At 36.1% G+C, this 26260-nt stretch overlaps 1 protein-coding gene across 1 annotated transcript in view; it reads right to left on the bottom strand.

Moving 5' to 3' along the window:
* Nucleotides 1-26260, bottom strand: part of LOC139123231 (cadherin-23-like) — a 57715-nt gene that overhangs the window by 14557 nt on the left and 16898 nt on the right. The window contains 33 exon segments of the mRNA XM_070689354.1: nucleotides 880-973; nucleotides 1452-1562; nucleotides 1565-1591; nucleotides 2144-2247; nucleotides 3029-3206; nucleotides 4311-4430; nucleotides 5697-6004; nucleotides 6593-6814; nucleotides 7621-8083; nucleotides 8581-8705; nucleotides 9023-9220; nucleotides 9789-9894; nucleotides 10243-10359; nucleotides 11005-11115; nucleotides 11905-12114; nucleotides 12500-12633; nucleotides 12995-13172; nucleotides 13705-13821; nucleotides 14424-14645; nucleotides 15102-15332; nucleotides 15855-15983; nucleotides 16482-16610; nucleotides 17074-17229; nucleotides 17484-17585; nucleotides 17906-18007; nucleotides 18343-18773; nucleotides 19790-19994; nucleotides 20400-20689; nucleotides 21014-21356; nucleotides 22136-22281; nucleotides 22949-23126; nucleotides 23801-24045; nucleotides 24677-24779. Coding sequence (XP_070545455.1) covers nucleotides 880-973; nucleotides 1452-1562; nucleotides 1565-1591; nucleotides 2144-2247; nucleotides 3029-3206; nucleotides 4311-4430; nucleotides 5697-6004; nucleotides 6593-6814; nucleotides 7621-8083; nucleotides 8581-8705; nucleotides 9023-9220; nucleotides 9789-9894; nucleotides 10243-10359; nucleotides 11005-11115; nucleotides 11905-12114; nucleotides 12500-12633; nucleotides 12995-13172; nucleotides 13705-13821; nucleotides 14424-14645; nucleotides 15102-15332; nucleotides 15855-15983; nucleotides 16482-16610; nucleotides 17074-17229; nucleotides 17484-17585; nucleotides 17906-18007; nucleotides 18343-18773; nucleotides 19790-19994; nucleotides 20400-20689; nucleotides 21014-21356; nucleotides 22136-22281; nucleotides 22949-23126; nucleotides 23801-24045; nucleotides 24677-24779 — 5935 coding nt within the window.

The following is a 26260-nucleotide window of genomic DNA, read 5'->3' as shown; positions in this document are numbered from 1 at the left end:
TCATTTTATGTTAAGTGTATTAATGAGATGCAAATCAACTTATATTGTGCCATTATCAACAGTTTTGTTCTCATCTAATGTTTAATTTTCTAAATAATTATATTCATTCATTTATGCAAAGTGTATTAATGAGATGCAAATCGACTTATATTGTGCCATTATCAATACTAATAGTTTTGTTCTCATCTAATGCTTCATTTCCTACATAATTGTATTCATTTATGCAAAGTGTATTGATGAGATGCAAATCAACTTATATTGTGCCATTATCAATACTAATAGTTTTGTTCTCATCTAATGCTTCATTTCCTACATAATTGTATTCATTTATGCAAGGTGTATTGATGAGATGCAAATCAACTTATATTGTGCCATTATCAATACTAATAGTTTTGTTCTCATCTAATGCTTCATTTCCTACATAATTGTATTCATTTATGCAAAGTGTATTAATGAGATGCAAATCGACTTATATTGTGCCATTATCAATACTAATAGTTTTGTTCTCATCTAATGCTTCATTTCCTACATAATTGTATTCATTTATGCAAAGTGTATTGATGAGATGCAAATCAACTTATATTGTGCCATTATCAATAGTTTTGTTCTCATCAAATGCTTAATTTTTCTAAAGAATCGTATTCATTATATATCAGGTATACAGTACATTGAACTGACTATATTAGTTATAAACTTTGACCCCATGGGAGGAAGTATAGTGGTTGAAATTACATATAGATACAATATTACAGTTTTCTTAGCCTACTTGAAATACACATTAACATTTGTGGTACAAATGAAATTGATAAAATTATAATAACTGAAATTTAGGTCTCAAAGATTAAATACATCAATAACTGAATTGAGCAGTCCACAAACCTGAGAGATAAAACTCATCGTAGAGATGTTCATCAAGCAGTGAGTAGGAAAGGACTTGATTCTGGTCAATGTCAACTGCACTGAATCTAAACACCTGTTGTAGAAAGAGTGAATATGGTATAAAATTAGCATACTGATGATGGGAGTGTGCCTGAAGCGAGTACCGGTAAATACCGTAGAAAGACAGATTGGCATGCACAAAGACAAGCTGAGGGATGGATGGTATAATCTGTAAATTCAGCTTCATTCATTCTGCCTGAGAGAGCTTGAAAAACAAAGCACACGTTGAAACTAAAATATTTAGAGTTTATCTTTGAAAATTATGCAAAACTGACAAAAATACAACTTCATACATAATTACAAATGTGACGATGAACACTATGAGAGACATCATTGGCTTGGACTACAAACCACAACACCAGCAATCCATGTAACACTGACAAAATTTATCCAAATTTTCTAGCAGCAGTATCTACACATGCAGCACATCTAGTAACTAAAACATTTCTGATAGGAAAAGGGAATAGCAAGAAGGTGAGTTGAATTCTGTCAATCCACACTGTCGTACTTACCACTGTGCCTCCAAAGTCACTTTCACTCAGGGTCACATTGTAAAGTGGATGTTCAAAATAAGGGTTGTTGTCGTTCACATCCAACACTGTGATTTCAACACTGACATTTACACTCTTGGAGGCATACCTTGGTCTGAAATCTAACAAAATGTTATCACAAAATTAAGTCTGAGTAGTTACAAATATTTCATGACTGACAAAAACACACAGATCTTCATCAAGTAAACTTAAAATCTGAACTCATAGCATTCACTGCTCTTGTTGTCCTATTGGTTCTGAGGAAGTAAACAAAACAATCAGCAATGAAGATGTAGTGAATTTTACTTTCCCATTATCATAAGCCATCCATCTAACTACACCATTCCTTTTCCACTTCACCTATAAATATGTACAGTACAATTAACTATGTTTTTTATAACAAAGCTCTATTCATCCAGCATACAGTGCATGATCCAAAGTATATCAATATGCAACATTGATGTATACACATCAGATTCTTAACCTTTGCATATTTTAACAATCAATTATTGTCATACTGAGAATAAATAGACAATAGAATGTGCATTTTGTGCGTTACATGACATTTCAACAACACAGCAAATGTGAAACTTAAATGTCAGTACATTATGATAATACTAGCTTTGGCAAGATAAATGATTAAGATATTTCAAGGGTAGGTGTATAAGGCTTACCTGAACTTTCATTGTAATAACGCCATCATTGACGATAGTTTCTCTGTCCAGAGGTTCTATTGCAAAGATCTCACCAGTCGACGAATCAATGTATAACAGGTTATCTGGAAAATTACAAACATTTGAGTCAATCAATTGACAGTATCCCTGGATGGAAATAAATATCTTCAAGGGTTATACAGGCTGAAGTATACATGTACACATACTGTTATGGTAGTAGTGCAATGTCACCAAATACCATGAAAACTAGAAGACATACAAGTAAGTTTGTCAATCCATGTACGTTGACAGGTGTTGAAACTGGGAATGAGCAAATGAACAGGTCTGTCAGGACCTACCTATCTCAGTTTATTTTTACATAATCAAAAATGCTGCAAATCGTCTAGTCTTGGACCTGTCATCTGTCAGGACCTACCAGCTCAGTTTATTTTTACGTCAGATATTTACTGCTTAGATAAATTTGGATTGGAAAGCAAAGAAGACACTGATACAGCAGATTTCATCCTTGCAAATATGATGTCTGGTATACATTGTGTGCATGGAACCCATCATGTTGTATCTAACAGAAACTATAGAAAGTGTCATATAAGAGATGCCGTCCCTTCAGACAAATGGAATGTACAGTGGTATATATGGCAATCATCTTCTTGACACTTTATTAACCCAGAATTTGCAGCTTTAATCTAAAGTGTACTACTGCTGTAGGCCTGATTACTTGATTGAGACAGCATCTCTTAATTCAATGAGAGTTTTTGCTGTTTGTGTTGGATAAATACATCATGTGTTCCATGCACACAATGTGCATACACTGTAACAGCAAAGTCACATGAAATCGTCTGTAAGTGATCAAATCATTGCAAGTACATAGCATTGTAGACCACTCACCGTCATTTCTCTCTAACACAGTATAAACAAGTGCACCGTTGTCTCCAGAGTCAGCATCAGAAGCGGTTACCATGCCAACAAGAGTCAATGGAGCCCTGTTTTCTTGGATTTCAAAGTTGTACGCAGATGCCGTTGGCACTGGGGTGTTGTCATTGACATCAAGAACCGTCACTACCACCTGAAAATGAAGACACAGTATATGCCCATAAAGAATACACAGTCAATGTCATTACACAGACAGATTCATTGCCACAAAGGAGGCACAGTCACTGTCATTACATCACCCCTGTTGCCATCATGGTTTGACCCCATCCCATTGTTTTCTATGGTAAAGTTGGATCTCTACACAGGGAAATGGGGTGAAACGGTTAGGGGAGCAAAGTCACTGCTGTTCAGGAAGCACACTCACTGCCATGTGGTGGGTGGGGGTATATATACATGCAGTCATTCCCATTAAAGGGACACAACCATTGTCATAATTAAGGGAACACGGTCACTGTCTTTTAGCATTATCTGTGTCAATATTTTTTAGGTTTGCGAGGTCACTTGTACTGTTCAGAAACTTGAAACATATGGTCAACAAAAATACTCATGTCTTATCTCTGTAAAACCACATTAACAGAGAGAACGGAAAAAGAAAATGACACTATGAAAAATGACTGCTTATCAGCTAACAACTGTTCTTGCAAACTACAAACATCAGTGTGCCGGTACTGTTGGACACTCCTATCTTGTATGATAAACATTATATCATTTCATAATCTATCTTTACAGAGTTTTTCATGATATCCTAAAACACTAAAAAACATTGTCCTACTGTGCAATTTTCAAAACATGTTGGGTCTCAGTTTTTTCTTCACAATAAAAAAGTGATTGGAGCAGTATGAAAGCCAACAAAGTAAACGATTTTTTTTTTCACTGGTAACCCTGGTGCATTTAAATTACTTTCACAACAAGCAAACTTAAAATAATAACAATGATCAACTACCTTTTAATGTTTTACATCAGTATAAAATCACAAACAGATTCACTGAATATCAAAAAGTTATACACCATCAGCTAGGCCCCTTTAACAGTTTGACATTTCCTCTTACAAAATTTACCAACAAGCACACAACATGCTAAAATCAGAAATGTTGCAAATCATCCAGTTTTACATTTGGGAAAAAAATTACTTTGCATGAGACGTGTCTCAACACTATCATGGCAACAGTTTGCAAAAAAATACTAATCTGCCTAAAGGCATGGATGAACATCTTCACGATATCAGCTGAGATCTTACTAGTACAGAGTTCTCTCTTCTGTTGCTCAGTATGCCGGCTGGATTGTCTTTGGCCGTGACAGTCAGTGTGTACTCTGTTTTAACTTCTCTGTCAAGAGCACTGGCCAAGCGTACGGTGCCCTGAAATATGTCAAAAAAGTTCAAATGAGATTTATCAACAATGCTGAGAATTTTGAAATAATAAACTTCCTGTCAATTTAAATAATCATTTCAGTATATGACTTGTTAAACCTGTAGCGTCTTGCATTAATTTTGTATATTTGATAGCATCTCATCCAATTTTGGCTTGTCTACTCAGAGAGATGACTTTGATTCCATATTAGCTGTCAAAACAGCATTCTATGCGTTCAGTCCAAATTACAAAACAGTCTCCGTTCCACAAATACCGTACAACCTTTTCAAAAATGTAACATATCTTGAATCTTTGGAGTTATTTGGGACAGAATGTAAATTTGACTCTAAAAAAGTTTCAAATTTTGGACCTTCTCCTCATTTACTGTAAAATTCTATTCGTTCCAACTAACAAGAGCTGTATATACGGGTGTATATGGGTCAAACAAATGCACAACATGACCTTTTGACCGTAAGACTTTCAATGTTCATGTAAGATTTCAGATTAAAAGGTGCAGAGCTTCAGAGGAAAAACTAAACAAAGGCATAACATTTGAACAGCCCGAGACATATGTTAAGTGTATCAATAATATCATGGTGATCAATGTATCTCTGTCAATTCAAAACACAGAACAGATGTCAGCCCTCTCTGTAGTAATGTACACTCATTATTGACTTATCAATAGAATAAATCATTTTTTGTTTACATATTTAATACCAGAAGTGACAGCTGTTAAAGTTCAAACTTTGAAGGCAATCAACATATTATCAAAATATGGCCATAAACAGCTAAATAAACAATATCTTTTGAACTCTGCACATTGTATAGCCTAAGCATATCTAAAGATTGGTCCTCACTTCAACATCCAAAAGTGAAACACCTTCATTGGACACAAGTTGTGCACACATAAAATTTCAACTAAACTACCATTGTCCATTACTTGTGACAACCTCACAGTTTTGTTTTCCCATAATGCAACGGGTAAATAGCCCAAGGCAAAAAGTAATAAAGATTAGATCCCCCCCTTGCATAGCTGCCTACTTTTCTCAGACCAGTAGATACATATACATACATGTTTTTCGTGAAGTATATATATAAGAACGAGTGTTTGTGTGTTTGTGTGTATGTGTGTGTGTGTGCATATGTATATATACACACACACACACACACATAATATATATTATATATATATATATATATATATATATATATATATATATATTATATATATATATATATATATATTCATTTATTCATTTTATACTGGTACTTACATTGAAACTATTAATGGTGAATTTTCCCCCACCTCCTACAACACTATATCTGATTTCACCAAAGCTTCCAGTGTCTGGGTCAGTTGCTGTGACAACAGTGACCATGTCACCAATGGTTGCATTTTCCAAGATGGCTGCCTCATACAATGACTTTTCGAACTCGGGGTTATTGTCATTGACTTCAACAATTTCAATGTATACAGGTATATCACTGGATCTTGGAGGCTCACCCATGTCTGATGCTCGAACGGTAAAATTCAACCAGCTGTGATCTTTTCTGTCTATGTCACCATTAACTATTATTAGACCTGTACCAATTAATAGAAGTGAATGTTAAATAATATCAGACTGATTTCTTTAATCTGCATGCTGCTGTTGTAGTTTTTTCTTAAATTTTAAGAACTATAGTTCAAGAATGAATTTTGCAAACAAAACATGGAAACATGCGGTATACAAGATTTGTGAACTGAAGATGTTTCATAGACAATAAAGGAAGCTGAATTTTATGGAGCAAAAATATTCTATCGAGAGGGCTGTTTGAGGTTGCTGGTTTATCATTGAATATAGCTGCACATGTGCAATATCCAACATTTTTTTGAAATTCAGATAACTTTTTTCAGTGTTGCCTGCAAGGCATGACGAAGTCTTTGAAGTCTTTTTTCAGTGTTCATCATAACATTGAAAGACTCTTTTTTACTGGTGTTTTTGTCGTTCTTGCATGTGTAATTTCGAAAAATGAAAGTAACATTTGCAAACAAATATTTATTTTTGCATATGAATGAGAGAACGATCACATCATTTGCATACAGCTCTAAGATCCCAGCTGCTACCTATATTCCACTGCATGCGTACCATTGAGGAAAAGTTTTAAACGTTGTTAGAAAGACCTGACTTACCTGATGATGTATCTGGAATCACCAACATGTCCGTGGAGTTGTTGATGATTTGATACCTCAGTCTGCTGTTCACACCTTTGTCAGCGTCCAAAGCCTGCACCGTGGTAACAACCGTACCGCGTGGCGTTTGCTCTACTATCTTCTCATGAATGAATGTGACACCTTCCGGCATGAAGACTGGGTCATTGTCATTGACGTCAGTGAGGCGAATCGTAAGGACCACTGAAATGTAAGGGGTAAGAAGTTTAGATGAGAATGATTATGTCAAATTAGTGTTTTCTATTTCTGTACGGAAACTTTCCACAATTCTCTCTTTCAAAATACAAATCGAGATACAGATCAAAGTTCACTGAGCAAAATTCGGTACTAGAGAAGCAATTTATCCATTATTTACAGACACTTAAAATTGAAAATGGCCACCATCCCTGTGTTACAGTACCACTGAAGAGGAAAAGTGGTAGACAAAATGAATATTGTAAAAGTTTGAGAATCAGTATGTCTGTCGCCGAGGCACATTCTACTGCAAGTCATTTTGGAATAAGTCATTTGTGTGCCAGTGTCCCATAATTACTCCAGACAACTGCCTGTTTTCTTACAGACAGATTTACTCTTTTGTCAACAGTGGACATTGGTCAACAGAATACAACATGTGTGTGGTGTGGAAGTCTGAATCATGAAATGTAAACAAAAAATTTTTCAAGATTCAAAACAAATGGTGCAGTGAAAATCAACACTGGTGGCGCCAAGCTAGTCCTATCTGCCTGTACTTCAGATCTTATGAGATAAATGAATTGCAGTGGATCCCTGAGTTTGAGGAAGCACATTACAATTAACCTGACAAAATTAGTCTAAGAACATTTTCACAGTAATATGACATCAAAAGGACACTGACAGTAACAGTGTTAAAGGCATAAATGCCATGTGGTACAAGCTTTCTTATTAATTAGTTTCCATTCATGGTAGAGCTTGTCACAGTACATGTAAATATTGGAATAATTGTGAGAGCTGAGATCACATCAGATACTTACGATTTGGCTGACTGGTGCTTCTGTCTGGATAGAGTGAATTCAAATCTGTCGCTGAAATTGTCAGGACGAGAGTGGAGACAGATTCTCTGTCCAGCACACCCTCAACGCTGACGTCACCGGTATATTGATCAATTTCAAACCATCCATCAAATACATCTGGATCCTGAATTTCAACATCCTCCTCATCAAACGCAGAGACTGATATAATGGAAAACTGTAGAAGGCTGTCCACATCCGGATCTATGGCTAATGCCATGAAAACGGGCAATCCCACCGGAGCATCTTCCGGAAGATCTATACTGCGGGTAACAGTTGCAAAGAATGGCGGTGTGTCATTGATATCATCGACCATGACTTCAACAATCCCAGTACCAGATTGGGCAGGGTCACCTCTGTCAGTTGCTATGACAACAAGCATGTATTTGTCCTGTTCTTCTCTGTCCAAAGTCTGTCCAGGTGCAATCTGACAGAAAACAAAACAAAATTTCCAGGTCAAGGGTCAAACTGTCATGTCAAAAAGATACTTATTACATAATACATGCTTTATATGTCAAATAAGTAAATGATTCGACCTTAAATCATAATGATTCTTAATCCTTCTCTGCGGTACATGTGTGCAAATGTTGATTTTTCCCCTTTATTGATGCCTTTTGGTACACCCCCATTGTTTTCAATTGAAAAGATGGACCTTCTGACTGGGAAATGGGTAGAAAGGGCAATTGTTGATTTACTTTGTTTCATATTCTTATCACTCATTAGTCAGGAATGATCGTTCACAAATATTGATTTGACAAGTTAGTCTTCACAGAGGATTTAAATGATTTCTACAGCTTTGAGCAAAGACTTGTTGTTTGACAAAAATTAATGACTAACTGCACACACTGCACTGACCACCTGGCACAATGTAGTGATAAGTTGGCTAATAAAATTAACAAATTTTTTCCAGTGTAAGGACATTACCTTAATCAGCCCAGTATTGGCATTGATGGTGAATCTGTCCTGTCCACCACTTTCTATCCTATAGGTAACTTGTTGATTCAGACCTGAATCCTCATCACTGGCTGATACTTGAGCCACTTCAACACCTATCAGAAAGTTCATAACAAATTTAATCACGGTTGTCCTCAGGTGTGCTTTACTCTCAAACGAATGTATAGGGTCTGTACTGTGTTCAAATTAAGTGGATGGAAACACTTGACAATGTGTAATTTGTGTACGTATAATGACAGGATCTAGGAATAGCTGATCCTCACATACAGTAATATTACTGAAAATAAAAACATAATTGCAGAAAATGGTCCATTTCAGATTATGGATGAAATGACTGAAATTTTTTACATACAGGGTAATTTCTAGTATGTTGGGAACAGTGGTACTTTTGGCAAATGTGATAGATCCTCACCTTCTTGGGCGTTTTCTGGTACATGACTTGTACTGCTGGCAGGAACAAAGATTGGAATGTTATCATTCTCATCAAGAATTTCCACGACAACTTCAGCTGCACTGTTCAATCCTCCAACATCAAAAGCCTGAACTGTAAATGTGTAACTACTTTCAGTCTCTCTGTCAAGCTGGCTTTCTGACTTGACTGTCAAAACACCTAAAGAAAATTGACACAATGACAATAGGCATATTTGGTCATTACAAATTGGTAGTGTGCCACATGAAAAATATAATTGAGCAAAAATTTGTTGCTTAGTAAGAGTTGAAACTAGGAATCAATCACTGAAAGATATGCAGAATCTCAAATTTTTACAATTCTTTTCCGGCCTACCGCGTCAGGAGGCTCATAAGTTTCTGGGCTAAATAAAGTTTTGATCACCTTAGTTTGTGAAAAATTAAAACTTTTTTTTCATAGAGTAACATAGCAATTTTGAATTTCAAATATCAGGTTATCGTTGTTCTCTAGTACCAAACTTTGCATGGTGACCACTGATTTTCATTCTTGATTTGTAAGGGTTGGAACTGTCATTGAAGAAATTTGAGCAAAACCAAGTTTAAGTCTTTCAATTCGAGGCCCCTACCACCTTAAAATAATACCCAAGGAAATACATTTATTCAACTTCAACATTCCAGGTATGTTTGCAATCCAATGAGAATTATTCTGAGTAATTTCCTGACTTCAAAAACAAACTCTTTGGAATTTCTTTTTTTCATCAGATGCTTACCAGTGCCTTCATCAATAGTGAAATATCCTGACCCATCACCGGTGATACTGTATTGCACAACTGCATTAGATCCAATATCAGCATCTTCTGCTAGGATTGGTGTGTCCTTTGACAAGGTAGAACAATAATACAAGAATTGAATTTGATATTGTAAATTTTGCATAACTCTTTCATCCATTTTCATTAAAAAAATCTAAATAGAAGTATTGCAAGCTTTATAATGAAAGCAATTAGCTGCACAGAGATGGCTAGATAATGAAATTTCTTTCAGGTGGAACTCTGAAGAGGAAAATAATGGTGAAACAAAAAGGTGAAATGGTGGGCAGAAAATTCATACAAACAAAATCATCAGCCGCTTATTCCATAAATACAGCTAATTTATGGCATGTTGCAAAGGCTGAGACAGAATGCAGCACATAAATGATATATGGATGGGAATATTTGTGTAATTTACCATGGTGACTGGTATTCCAGGTGCGTTTTCCATGACACTTCCGGTATATGATGTCTGGCTGAACACTGGCGGCTGGTCATTCTCATCCAGGATATTCACGATCAGCTCAGTGCCATCCTGTGACAGAAAATCATGTGAAACAATCCATGACAAAAGTAATGGCCATGAACTATTAAAGGGTCAAAAGATGTAACTTTTGATGATTTTCCCCACAATTTTTCTTCCGCACGTCAACAGCAAATTCTTGTTCTACACCCAAGAGCAAATTGAAACCCCCATTATTCAGCTTCTGAACACAGTGTGTATATGTGACAATGTGTAAAGTGTGCTGTTATTGTTTACATTTGAATTCTAGTCCAGACCAGAATTCACTTGTCAACAACACTGTAGGTCTACAAATGTACAGGCGGAATTGACAAGCTGAATACTGGGTATCAGAACACGCTGTGGGGAGTTATTTATATACCAGATAAAAACAGTGAAAAGCAATCACCAAAAGTTACACCACTGGAATTAGTATGCTGATATAATATAAAAGTATTTTCCAACAATATTACTGTTCTTTAACATTCAGCATTGGTCAATATTGTACTTCTCTGAATAGCAAAATACTTATTAACAAACCTACAGTTCATGTTCACTATGTAAATTATATTTCTTTTGTGATCCTAAGTTTTGTAATGGGTTGTGAGAGTGACCGTTTGTCTCTATACACAAGAAATCTATAACTGTGGCAAGTGAAAAAGACTAGTATCAACTTACTCTTCTGGCATTGGTTGGATTATCTGGATTGTCCTTGGCAGTTATCGTCAAGACGTACTGATCGGTGATTTCTCTGTCCAGTGTGTGTTTCTTCACTCGTACAATGCCAGTCTGAAAAGACAAGGTAGCAAATTTCAGTGTCATGCAACTAAAAACCAATTTAGATTCTAAACTTTGGCAATGGGATGGCATCAGTGAGAAATGTATCCAAACATTTCATTGGGGTCTGTGGCTTTTCCTCTGCAGACTTTGCTTAAGAGGACTTGAAGTTTGTTTCTTTGGGTTTGAAAAAGATTGTGTCTACATATGTCTTTATTTACAAATACCTTTGGTATTCAATGATTTTTCAATTTTTTTTGCTTTTACAGACACGGTATTACCAGTACATGTACGTGTTTGGCTATCTATAGATCAGCTGGCATGTCTTTCTGTCTGTCTGCTTGTTTATCTCTCTGTCTGTCTGTCTGTCTGCCTGCCTATCTATACAGCTGCCAATCAGTGTATTTTATTCATTAGCTGCCAGTTTGTAAGACTGAGCCAATAGATGTACTTTTTAATAATTCTTTCACTACTTTTGTTTTTTATGTCAACTGCAAGTTTTTGTTCTACTCCCCACAGCATGTTGAAACACTTATTAGTTAGCTTGTAAACACAGTGTCTGTAAGTGTAGAACACACTATTATTGTTTACACCTGAATTTTAGTTCTCACTTAATTTCAAATTTCAACGGTAAAAATACAGTTTACGCATATACAGACTGAGTTGACAAGTTCGACACTGTGAATCTCAACTTGCTTTGGGATGTAGAACAAGAAACTAGTTGAAAGTAAAAACAAAAATAGTTAATATTCCAAAATGACAACTACTGGTGCTTTAAGATTTCACATGTATGGTACTCACTGTAGGTTCAACAGCAAATGCATGTTCTGTGTTTCCATTGGTGATACTGTATGTAATACGTGAATTGGGACCGATATCGTTATCTGTTGCAGTCACCGTGAAGATGGAAGCATTCATGGTAATGTGTTCACTGATTTCTACCATGTATGGTGTCCCTATAAACACCGGATCATTGTCGTTGATATCTGACACCATGACTTGCACAATAGTCTGTAACAAATTAAAGATCACGACACCAATGTTAGAATAATACCCGTACTGTTGTGCATGGAGCTAAAAACAGAAGCGAAAACAACTTCATTTTGTCTAATGAGACAGTTTATTATTATTTGTTGTATATGTTTTCCGATCAAGATGGAATATTGTGATTTTTTAAATAATTAATAGACAAGACACACAAACAACATAACATTTAATAAGAAAATAAAAGCTTCAGAAATTCCTATTCTTTTGCAGTTTAAAAGATATAGAGTCACTGTAAAGATTACAACAAATAAAGAGGAATGCATTGAAGTTAAATTTACTTTGAAGTTAAATTTTATCAGTAAGAGCACAAATAAAGTTCAAAGTAATTAAGAATGATAAAACTGCTTACTGTTCCTGATAACGATGGTGTGCCCCTGTCTTCTGCTACTATAGTGATATTGTAAACATCTGTCTGTTCTCGGTCAAGTTCAACTCCTTTCTTCACTCGGAGGTCACCATCAGAGGGCGATATGCTGAAATAATCTGTGAAGAACAGAACAATTAATAAGGTATGATTACACAACAAGATAACCTAGTGTCACATTATCGCTAACACAGCAAACAGTAACAAGATAAGCCATACAAGCTAAAACACACCATTTTCTTGCCTCCACAGAACAAAATCCAAAGTACATGACATTCACCATTGATAATACATCATTTTCATTAAATTTATGTTCATAAATTATATTCATGAATACAATTTGCATAACCACAAATTTCTGTTTCACTTCTCAATAAAAAGTTAACATTTAGTTTTACTGACGGGTCTAGAAACCCTTCCACAATTGAAGTTACCAGATCATTTAGAAACTTCTATGAAAATAATAAAGTCATTTTGTACCATTAACAGATCCAAGGAGTGAATATTGTATCTGTCCATTCACTCCTTTGTCTTCATCCATTGCTAGGAATGTACCAACAAACGGACCAGACGTGTCCTCAGCGATGTCATAGGGACCAAAATATAAAGACTGGAAGTAGGGAGCCACATCATTCACATCTTCCACAGTAATTGTCACCTGCAAGACATTTTTTATAGATTTACTCAGATAGGTTGACATTGAATCTTCTGTGAGTTTGAATAAATGAAATGACAAATGTGTGACAAGGGATTCGTGTTGGCCATGGGTCGTGTATATTGCTAAACCTTTTATGTGCATGTGTTTAAAATACTAAATCATTGATAATGTTTCAGAATCTTACATTGAAGTCTTATAAAATCGCTGCAATACCCTACATTAACCCTGTGGGCAAAAATCATAGTAACTATTTTCACAAAAACAAGAAAAGAGAACTGTATCTACTCCACAGACTTCAAATAAATCCACACAAGCAGTATTGACCAGGAAAGCTTTGTGAAAACCAGAGAGTCTGAGCATAAGGCTCTCTGCAAAATGTATTCTACTTATATATGGCAGTTAACCCTTTGCACCCTGACCCCCTGGTACTCTATGACGTTATCGGACATTTATGTCCGAGCAGGGTTCAAAGGGTTAGGATGTGCACAGACACACAGAGCCACACAGCTGTGTTCTCCTGTGAATTACTTACCGTTGTTGTGCCTGTAAGTCTTTCACTCTCAGTCAATGCTTGATCCGTTGCTGTGATCACTAGCAAATACTCATCTGCCACTTCTCTGTCAAGTTCTTGGGAAGTCATAATTTCCCCCTGAAAAACAAAACAGAGATCATCAAATTGTATGAAGGGATGGTCATGATTTCATTTAATGGGTATACAATGGATGAGTTCAATATATTTCATTTACATATTGAGAAAATAGTTAACATTTCTTTGACATAAAATCACTTCTTGACCGTGCATTTACAGAGTACTCTGATGAAAATAATTCAAAGCATTTCATTAAACATTACAACAAAAATATCTCTTCGCGTCAAACACAACTAGAAACTGAAAGATTTAAACTTTTGTTCAAAACTTTCCAACAGGAAACTCTCAACTCTTCCTTTTCCAAATCAAGAATGAAAATCAAGGGTCAATGTTCAAATTTCAGTTCCAGTAAAACAAATTACCTGACATTCACAAATCATTGATATTCAACATGACTGCCATGCTTATGTTGACTCTATGGGGAAATGTTAAATTTTCACAAAAATAAGATAGTGAAAGTATCAATTACTAGAAGAACTTCAAAATGATCCCACACCAGTGATAGACCAGAGAAATATTGTAAAAGTTTGAGTGTACTTATATAGGTGTAATCTACCTGAGTAATTTTGTCAAATTTAAGTCTTTCTGAAGGGCGGACTTACCGTGTTAGGGTTGATGCTGAACATATCATTGACATCACCACTGTGGATGGCAAACACAAGTTCAGCATTCTCTGCCAGATCTTGGTCAGTGGCGTTGACATCTACAACTCTGATGGCATTGGAACCAGGCCCTTCAAGGACAGATGCAGAGTAGCTAGCCGGATCAAAGACAGGTGAGTTGTCGTTCTTGTCAGCGATGTACACAAGCACCTGGGTGTATGTCTGTAAAGAAAATTGAGACTGTCTCCGTGAGTTCTTTGTGGAAAGATCTGTAGAAAATATTCTTTCATCTGCTGGTGCTGGACTTTATAGCAGTCATGTTTACATTAAGTCACACAGAACACCTGTCAATCACAGCGCTTTAGGAAACCCTTCCGATATATCGAGAACCTTGTCGAATGTGTTTGAGCCATTTGCCAATATCAGGAAATAAATTCAAATTCAATGTATTTTGACAGCCCGTTTTCACTACACACGTTTGCTATGGAGCTGATCTGGTTAGACTGTTGAGGCCATGTCAGTGTATGTAGGACAGTCTGAGATAAAATGCTGTCTGGCAAACTAAGGGCTGTCTTGATGATAAAACATAAACCACAACTGCCACAGAAACAGCTCCATACATCTGTTTTCAATACTGTCCCTTAAGAATATAATGATAGTCAGATAACACTTTAATACCTGCTGAATTTGATTGTATTCTTCATCTTGCACCAAGACAGTCAGATTATAAAAATCTTGTCTCTCTCTGTCAGGTGGGCTTGGCCTTGTTGTGATCTCCCCTGTATTTCTATCCATTCTGAATGTTTCATCAGTATTTCCAGCTGTGATGTAATACTTCAAGCCATTCAAACCAAGTTTGTCAGCATCATTGGCATGTACTGTCGTGACCAGAGTCCCACCGCCTACATTCTATAGAAAGGAAATATTTAATTGATGAGTGAATAATTCAAGGAGTTCCCTTTGGTAATTCTAACACCATTGTGAAGGTGTTTTCACGACATGGTTGTGTTATCACCGTTATTTATGAATATCTAATATCAACAGAATTTGTGTTCGATAGACTAGTCTGCGATATGATATTTCACTTGAGTTTATCCTGCCTGTGATTTTCTGATGTGTTTTCACATGTTCATACAGCTTACACTCACAGTGACTCGAGCTGAAGAAGAACAACTGAATAAAAATACAACAGCTGAGCACGTCTAATGCAATAAACAACACACATACACAAATAGCTAGATGTAAAAATGTGTACATATACACAGCAGACACGATATGGAAGTTTTCTATACTTCATCATTAGTTGCCATACATGTTCATATGAGTTGTAAGATGCAAACAAACATCTACATCAGTAGACATACATACATCAATGGGCAGACTTGGGTACACAAACATAGTGTACTCCATGTATACATATATTATACATACCTCATCAATGGTTGCAACATAGCTGTAGGACATGTTAAACACTGGAGCATTGTCATTGACATCTTCTACAATCACAGTCAGTACCATGGTGCTACTCTGTGATGGCGTGCCGCTGTCATATGCAGAAATCTGTGAAAGTGAAAAAGAAAAAAGTCCGGTATTAATAACTGATTGATCTGAACACCTTACAATTTGTAAGATACTTGCCAAGGTAGTTGATTAATGGACTTGACACTGTACTTTTTCATGACTTTTTCACTATATTTGTTTTTAATATCAACCACAGTTTCTTGTTCTACTCACCAAGGCATGTTTAGATACACAGTATTCAGCTTGTCAACTCAGCCTGTACATGTGTAGACTGCATTGTTATTGTTGACAAGTGAATTCTGGTCTGGACTAGAATTCAAATGTAAACAATAAAAGTGCGTTTTATAAGTAGAGATGCTGCTTTGATAAGTTAAAAATAGGTAGTTTCAACACACTTTGGGGAGTAGAAGAAGAAATTGTAGTGACACACAAAACAAAAATGGTGTCCCTTTAAGATAATATATCCAGGAATTTGAAGAGAAATTGTTTGATAATGTTTCTCTTGAGTTAATACTGAAGTTAAATTTCCATACTAACCACCATGATGTATATGTTCTGACGTTCTCTGTCCAGGTTCTTAACATTCCTGACTTCGCTTTCATCTTCTGCATTTTTGAAAATGGCAAACGCCTCATCCTCGTTTCCACTCAAAATGGAATAGTTTATCTGAGAACAAAATACATATATCATATAAAGATCGGGAAATGCTGTGACTGAAAATTATTGTCGAAAACAAGAACCACACACTGTCAACTAAAGTGAAACCTGCCTTGTAGTGTACCTTCATTCTGTTCTTTGTTCCCTAATAAGAAAGCATTGCTGAAATTCTCATACACAAAACAAATGCTTCCTCGATGTTTTCCTGCTTAATTTTGAAATTATTATTCAAGGATTCCGAAATAAAATGTCTAATTGTGATTGACATGATTTTGGCCAATCAACACCTCATCACACTGAAAACGTTCATCATTAACACGTATAGATTTACAGTTATTGAAGTTGGTTAAAACTCTGCTGACAGTCTGTCATACACTGTCAAAAAGTCATCACCATTTGCATACTGAATGAATATACTATTATATAGCCTCTCCTATCTGGTCAATAATTGATTATTGACTCATATACTCACCTCAGCATTAGATCCCTCATCCTGGTCTGTGGCCTTGATGGTGGCAATGATGGAATTGACAGGTGTGAACTGTTCTTCACGTACAGACACCCTCAGATCAGAGAAACCATCAAACACAGGACTGTTATCATTCTCATCAATGACAGTTATCCAAACCTGAAAGAAAATGAGTTGTCTTATATATTAGCTGGGTTGTTGACGTTAAAAACAAAAAAAAATGTGTAAAACCATCAAAGTTAGAGCTGTTTGCCCTTTAAACACTAAGTTTATCTATTTGCTTCCAAAAAATAATTCCCTTGTCACCAAAATAAAGAGTGTAGCCAGTTCCAGGGGAAAAACTTCACATAGTAGATTTAAGTTACATGCACACCAGTTGGTGGATAAATACTAGGTATTGAGTGATGGCTTACCGTTGTGGAGCCTTTATCAATACCGCCATCGTCGGCCAAGATGCTGATGGTGTAAAAACTTCTAACTTCTCTGTCAATTTCACCATCTGTAGAAATTACACCCTGGAAGAAAGGAACCACTATTCGTATAGAAAAATTACAACTATAAAATGCTTGTTGATGGTTTGTAAACATAAGCTTTTATGTGAAGCTGGTCCAGTCTGGTTGGAATTGAAGTTGGTCTTACCAAGGGAAACTCAAGTTAGTGCATGTCATCATGTCACCGTTGAGGGCGCTGTTCAGGTCAACTGGCACAGTAAAAGATATGCGACGGTGGCAACACTTTGCGACTCCTTGATCTATGCATTAATCTTAGAATTTACAACAATGGGAGTAACGACAAAGTGTTTTGTAGATCATTTGGTTGAGGAACATTTACTTACAGTGACAGCATCAATTTTAAACAGCCTCATGGCTTCCGGGTTTGCGTTTGGATCCATCTCATAGCGGATTGGATTCTGGTTGTCGTATTCAACAGCTTCCACCTGATTTCAAAGCAATGATGGGATAACAATTGTTAAGGTCAAGGTCACACAGAAGTCATAGAGAGAAGTCAAAAGGTCATACTGTACTTTGAATTCAAGGTTCTGAAAACTTGCTGTGAACAAAACTCCAACAATAGCCACGCATGATGATCATTTAAATAAACAGTACCTTTGGCACTATGATATCTGGGTGTTCAACCTTAAATTCTTTTACAGTTGATTTAAGAACATTTTGAAGACACAGTTTTTCTTCTTCTTCAATGATTATTTTTCAAAAGACAGAAAGTACAAAGCAGCAATGAATAAACGATGACAAAATAAAATAAGTTGCCTACCCTCAGCACTGGAGTTCCTATTTCAACATTCTCTCTGACAGTACCCTCATATCTGGACAGATTAAATGCTGGTGGTTCATCATTTGTGTTTACAATCTGCACTATCACCTTAGCAACAGCGGAGTGAAAGGGTGGAGCCTGATCTGTAGCCATGACAACAAGAGTGTAATTCCTCTGTGTCTCAAAGTCAAGATCATCCTGGGTTGTGATGAGTCCAGTAAGGAAACCAATGGAGAACTTTCCAGCATCATTGCCGGATGCGATGCTGTAGTGGATTATCCCGCCTTCATTGAGGTCCGGATCTTCAGCAGATACCAAGACCACGGAGGTGCCGCTTCCTGCATTTTCGCTGAGGTCAGGCCTGTTGTAGACTGACTGTGAGAACACCGGAGTCTCATCATTGACATCTGATACTCTGATGCTGACTCGTACTGTGAGAAAGGATAAAGGAATAATATTACAAAACCTTTGTTAATTATAGTCACAGGGCATGAAATGCTCACAAATAATATAAGGTTATTCACAAAATACCGGGATTTATGTCCGAGTACATCGTGCAGCGGAGATATTGTCAGAGACGCGTAGCGTCGAGGACAATACCGTAGTGTACGGTGTACGAGGACATAATAATCCTGGTATTTTGTGAATAACCTTATTATTATACACCTTTTTAGTCCAATTTTACCTGAAAAAAGTCAAAATTTAGGCGTTTTTTGGATGCTTCTCGCGCACTACACTGAGCGATCGCGAGCAGACTGGGAACGCGTTCAGCGCGTCCCTAAGCGCACAGAACGAAATTTCTACCGGCGCTGCGCAGTGCACGTGGTAGAAATTTTACGTCAGCAGCATAATTTCACTCAAATTCACGGGTTTTGGACTGACCATGATTTATTTTGTGAAGTACTGAATGTTAAGAAGTATATATTTTTGTGAAAAATGTAAAATATTCTCCTCTTTTTCCTCTTGTTGACGTAAAGGTGTTTTGAGGTCAAAGGTCAAATAGCGTCCAATAACACCTAAAGTTATTGTACTCCGCGTCAAAGTTATTGGACTCCGCGTTCTCTGATACCGAAACTTACTGTACGACGAAACTCCATAGGTTACAGACGTAGGTGTATAATAATGCAGGCTATAAGAGAGAGAATCCTATTGGCCAGTAAGGTTATTATTCATAATGTTATGGTAACATACATCAAACCACACAAATATTGTCTGAATATAATCAGCAAAGAAATAACCCTCCATGTCCTTCACTATACAGAATTTCAAAGAATTTTTCTTCTATTTATTATTGATTTCTGAATTAATTTGACAGAATCAAGTTGGTAAATGATCCTTCAACAATTTAACAGCCTAAAACGAATTGCAGAGTTACCGTACAACATAGTTCACAAGATAACTGATTTATGATTAGTTGAATCAATTTCAAATAAATTTCAACTTGTACCTGTTGATCTCAAAGTTTCACTGTCACCATTGGATGCAGCAACAATTAACATAAAGGATTCCTCTGTCTCTCTGTCAAGGGGTCTGTCACTCCTCCTGATGTCTCCTGTATCATTGTCTATGACAAAGCAATCGTCGGTGTTCCCTTCCTCTATGGAGTAGAATATTTTAGCATTCTCACCAATGTCTTCATCTTCAGCACTTACCTACAAGAAAAACATAACAGCATTGTTACGTGGACAATTGATTGAAAAACAGTAAAATGTTACCCTGGTTCATCTTTCAAATCATAAAACAGTGGCAGGGTTGATCATAGGACATCTACAAAAGATAAACTTCTGAAATCTATACCTTGATATTTATTCACAATATCTGATTATGTTTGAGCATCAACTATTTACACCAACTTAACTTTGTCTAATGTCTGATTATGTTCGGGCATCAATTGTTTTATACCAACTTAATTTTGTCTGTTACAAGTTTCAAAAATTCACATGTAATAAAAAAGCTGATTAGGAAGATATATACATGATGACAAGTTCAATTAATTTTTTAAATAATTCTAAACTCATAATAATTAACTAATTAACTCATAAAATTGATCCACTCACTGCAACAATGACTGTGTCTTGGCTCACATCTTCAGGAACAGTGACGTCATAGTTACTGTCCACAAACACAGGTCTGTTATCATTTACATCAATGACTGTTACCATGACAACACTGCTGCCAGTCCTTGGGACTGCTCCATTATCAACAGCCTCTATAGTCAGACTGTATGATGACACTGCTTCTCGATCAAGGTAGGCCGCAGTTTCCAGAAGTCCTGTCTCGAAATCCATGCGGAATTTACCGTCTTCATTGCCAGCTCCAATGAAATAATTGATTTCTGCATTAGAACCTGTGAGGAAAGATACAGAGTTCATGAGATTATAGAAATATCTTATCAAAACAGACATAACATAACACTTTTGTGATATAACCGAAGTAAGATGTGAGAATTTTCTCTGCTTCTGATCATGTATTCATAACAAAAATAAAGCAAAAATGACACTTGCTTGTAAATGAATAGTTGACAAACTCTAAATACATTGTATGATGCTGTATACAAAATGGATACTTACATATAATACATGTAAGTGCGCATGAAAGTGCCTGTAACTTTCATGTAAACTCAATCCACACATGCATACATAAGAATGATTTTTGAGTTCAGAAAGTTTACCTATATCACCATCTGTAGCAAACACCGTCAGTAACTTTGTGTATCTGGTGGCATTTTCTGCCACTGTCACTTGATAACTGCTCGCATTAAACACTGGAGTGTGGTCATTGTCGTCTTCAACAATGATTTGGAGAGTTGTCATGGCAACATTGGGACTGATTCCTCCATCTACGGCTTCTATAGTAACGGTATAGTTTGAGATGTGTTCCCGATCAAGGGGCTGTACAAGTCTGATGATACCCGTCGATGATTCTATGGTGAAATGATTCTCATCAGGGTCTGTCTTTGTGATGGTGTAGGAGACTGTGCCATTTTCTCCAAGGTCAGGGTCAAAGGTTAAAACCTAAACAGAAAGTGTAAGCGATATCAAAATTGAATAGCCAGTTTTTATAACCATTTAAAGTTTTCATCCACATAACTTTTTACAATCTTTTGATTAAATGCAAAATTTTAGCCTCTGTGAAGGTTAATATGTTTTAAAAATCATAAAAAACTATAAAGTAGTTTTGTTTCTCTTCCTGGGTATCTCAAAAAGATGACATGGCAATACTCTTGTATTTTTTTATATTCATTTCTTTACTTCACAAGATCCAACTATCTGCATACAAACAACAAATTAAACAGGAATATTTACACACACACACAGTGGTGATTCTGACATGTAGCAGGATGATGACAAATAATTGACTATTCAGAACTGTACATTGAGTATGTGTGATCCTTCAGATATCAAAATGTGTACCAGTGCATTTTTAGAGGCAAATGAGGTACATGTAAAAAAGAGCTGGTGCCGCTAATGTAGATTGGCATTCACAAGGATGAGAAAAAAAACTTCTGTTTTTGGCCTTATGTACATGTACATATAATATACCAGTACAGTGAACATAAAAATGCATGATTTCAGCATAGTATGGGAATGTTTTTATCTATATTGAGAACATTTTCTCACAGCAAACATTTAATATGAATGTTTTGTAACAACCTTGAGAGAGATCTCATTTTGATTTCAACAGAATATGGTATAACATACATGTCCATTTACTTGGTGGTGTTGTACAGCTCCATCAATCAATAGGTGAGAATGCTGTTACCATGGCAACCAAGGAAAACTGAGAATCTTACCTGAAAGATGCTGGTTGTTGCTGGTAGGTTTTCAGTCACCCTGGCAATGTACGGAATGTTTTCAAAGACCGGTGTGTTGTCATTTGCATCCAGGATGTTGACGAACACAGTTGCTGTGTCTGGACTGCGACGCAACGGCCGACCACCTGGATGGTAACAAGAATTAACATTAATGAGGCACATCTCCTGACATTGGTGGTGATTATTTTTTTCAAGTCAAAAGATATTTGACATCAAACAAACTAATGAGAGAATTTCACATGATGCAGGCCGCAAGATCAATAAACTCAAATGCACTACAGAAAATTCAAGGACTTTCTGCCTGTCTTTCGACAATATCTGGGCACATTTGAAGCCCAATATACCATTTTTGAACAGCAATACATACATGACTGCATGTTTAACATATTGTGAGGTCTCAAAATATCAAAGAAATTTTCAAATAAATCGCCAGTTCATGATAGCATGAGCAATTTTCACAAATCATTGGAGGCTAATGATTTTGTGGAGAGTTGTTATCAACAGTCACTTTAATTTTTCAAGGACTTTCTGAGACTTTGTAGGTTTATACCCTCCCGTTATCCAAGTCCAAAGATTGGAATCTTAAGTGTTAAAATTATGTAAAAATGACAATTTTGGACTGCTCTTTGTTTATGGTAGAACCAAACTGGAAAAAATATTCTATAACAGTGGATGTAATTATATTGGTCATTAGATATAGACTCTATATTAGTTTTTTTAACAATATTCACTATACAAAAAGCGATTCATATTTATCTTCTGGATTCTTGGCTTCTGAAAGTTTATACTTACTGTCTTTCACTGTCAATACAATTTCTCTCATGTCTAGGTTGTTGGTTTCTCTATCAACTGGAACATCTTGAGTTCTGATTATACCAGTCTCGCTGTCCACTTCATAGTAGATGTTGTCATTGTTCATTTCATAAACAAGTTTCTGGTTGACACCAATGTCTGCATCTGTTGCAGACACCTAGGTTGTGAAATAAACACGTAGATTATACAACTATTTTTCAACTTTACAGAGATGCAGAGGATTCTTATGACACAGCTATTACTGAATTTGAAAGATGTTTTTAATGGATTAAGAACGAAAAGTGGGACGCACAAAATAAAAATTATGAACTAGAAATTTTTATGATCAGTATATCCTAGCAAAACATAGAACCAAAACTTGGATCATATAACTCTTGCTTTGAATGGAAAACAGACTGACAAAATAATTTAAAGTTGAAATCTGATCCAAAATTACAGATTTCTACATGAAAAAAGAACCTAACTCAAGCCAACTTTGCCTTTTTTGTATTTTCTAATATCCATTTATTCTCATAATCTCAATACTGTTTATTCTCATAACCTTCTAAACACCACGCATCCATCACCACAGCAAAATAAGCAGGAGTTTGGTTTCTCTTCAAACTTCATCCAGCAACTAAGGCTTCAAAAATTACTGTTTGTAAAGAGCTATACAGCTCTTGACAAAATAGGTAAAACTTTAGTTTCTCTTTGAAATTTATCTAGCAAACAACAAGGCTTCTAATATTACTGTTTATGGGTGTCAATCAAACCTTCTGAGAAACCGTCAGTCAACATTCCAGAAGACAAAGTCATTGGCTGAACAAGGAAGAACTCATCACTATTTCCCACCTTGAAGACAAATGTACCATTTGGAGTGTTTTCATCCAAGACAACTGTATATGGCTCTCCAAGCCACACAGGGTCATTATCATTGACGTCTTTGACTGTTATTAGCACACTACATGTTGCACTGCGAGGGATTGTTCCTCTATCAATGGCTGTTATGATTAGATTGTATGTGTCCAACATCTCTCTGTCCAGTAACCTCTCTAGAATGATCTCTCCAGAGTCTATTCTCTTCATGTTGAATGTATCTGCAAAAGAATACGCGATTATTTAAAGTGGAGTAAAGTTAAAGTTTTCGCCAGCTTGTCTTTGTAAAAATTGAAAATTTGAACTACAGTATCTCTAGATTTAACACAGGGAAGGCAGCCATTTTGAATTTCAAGTGCTGGTAAGTATTGGGTTATTTTGCACCGTGACCCCTGATTTTTATTCTTGATTTTGAAAGTGAATAATTTCAGGGCTTGAACTTAACTGTTGCCGGCTTGTCCTCGGTAAGTAAAATCTGACATCTTGCAAGTAAAAATAAATTGCGCTGACATACTTTGATCAAATTTACATGTTCTGGAAATAAAAGACTCAATATTGGTGGATGAGTGGGCAGAGATCATGAAGACCAACACTTATGGATTGTGACAATAGACATACACATCAATACAAACAAGACAATAAATGTAAACAGACAAAACATTGGGGCAAGCAGGTTTACTCATTGGGCAAGTAAAATGTCTGGATACTTGCCCATAGGGCAAATAAGTAAAATAGTTAAGTTCAAGATCCCCTGGAAAAGTTTTGACCAAATCTTAAGTCTTTCAATTTTGACGAATTTCAATTTAGATCAATTTCAATTTAGATTAAGATGTTACTTAATGATATACTCACCATTGACATTGCCAGCCGTGATGTTGTAGTCTATCTTTCCATTCAGAGTTGAGTCCAAATCTGTTGCCGTGACAACACCAACATTGATACCTGGGTCTGCCTCCTGTAAAGAATTTACGATAGTCTCACTGACAAACAAATGCAGAAACCTGGCATTTAGAAAATTTTTCTCCATTCACACAAAAATGTAAAACCACAGATGTATATGAATAAAAAAACCTTCACACTTGATTTATGGGGGGAAAACTTTGATAATGCATGAAAGAAACAATATATTAGCTTTCAAACCTTTTTCATTGATCAAAAAATATCTAAATAGTGCTGTTCACGGTTACAGTTTGTTTCTAAATATAGCTGTACGCGCGCGACATCGGACACGCAGCTTGATATGCGGACAAATTTTATCAATGTTGTATGCGTGGCTGTTTTTGCAGTTTGTACTCTAAGTCGTGAATATGTTTTTAGTATTCATTGTTACACGAGCAGTCGCCCACTGAGATGTATTTTCGTCGGTCTTGCATGGTAATTTTCAAAAGCAAAATCTAAAAATGCGGACAAATATTTATTTTTGCATATTAATGAGAGAACAGTGACTTGAACTGTGAACGGCCCTATTCATTTTCATTTTAATACCAAATTTTCCAAATAAATCAAATTGTTTTAGAATCAAACTTTTATTTCTAACAAAACAATAACACCACAATGTACAGCATAAAGGCAGTAAATAGCCAACTGTTTGTTCTCTACAATTTATAGTTTTGTTTTGCCTATCTGAAAACACTGTTTTGACCTTTTGTCCACGGCAACCTGCATTAGGTAGTTACTGACATCAAAATCTATGGCCCTGTCAATGACATGGGGTCAAGGGTCACTGTTTTGACCCTTTTCCCCATGGCAACCAGCATTAGATTGTCAGACATCAAAATCAATGATTGCGTATATGACAAGGGGGGGGGGGGTCAAGAGTATATAACTGGGGCATAGGTTGTTGAGATGACAGCAATATTTGGTAAGTCAGATTCTGGAATATTGTAAAACACTAATATCTGATCAGCACAACAGTTCTGAACACCAAAACACAAGAATTGAAGGCACAAAGCATGAATACTACAAAATCATGGGGAAAAGCGAAAAATGACTTTTTCCCCGCTTATAGTACATGTCTATATATGGAATAAAATGTGAATCAATCAAAATTAAATCAAACTTAAGAATACACCAAACGAGTCTATGACACACAAACACATTGTTATTTTCAGTAATTTCAAAGTCAATACAGAGTGAGTAGTAGCAAACACACACAGTGGGTTGTGTTCATATTGATGAATGGATCAGAGAAACCTGATATCACTTACCATACTCTATTTCATTGAGGTAGCATTGAACAAAGGGACAATCAAAATTTTAAACTCAACAGCAAAAACGTGATGAGGCATGCTGGAAGTGAAGTTTAAACTTTGTTGTCCTTTACAGATCATTGGAAATGACTGGTGCACCAAAAGAATGAGAGTGTGGCTTTCTTAGGTATTGCATCCTATCAGTAAGACCATTGTGTGCCCACAGAACAGCAAAGACAGTGTCACT

This window comes from Ptychodera flava, chromosome 22 (assembly GCF_041260155.1).
Source record: "Ptychodera flava strain L36383 chromosome 22, AS_Pfla_20210202, whole genome shotgun sequence".
NCBI lineage: Eukaryota > Metazoa > Hemichordata > Enteropneusta > Ptychoderidae > Ptychodera > Ptychodera flava.
Note: the sequence above shows the minus strand (reverse complement) of the source record. Positions and strands in the feature narration are given on the sequence as shown.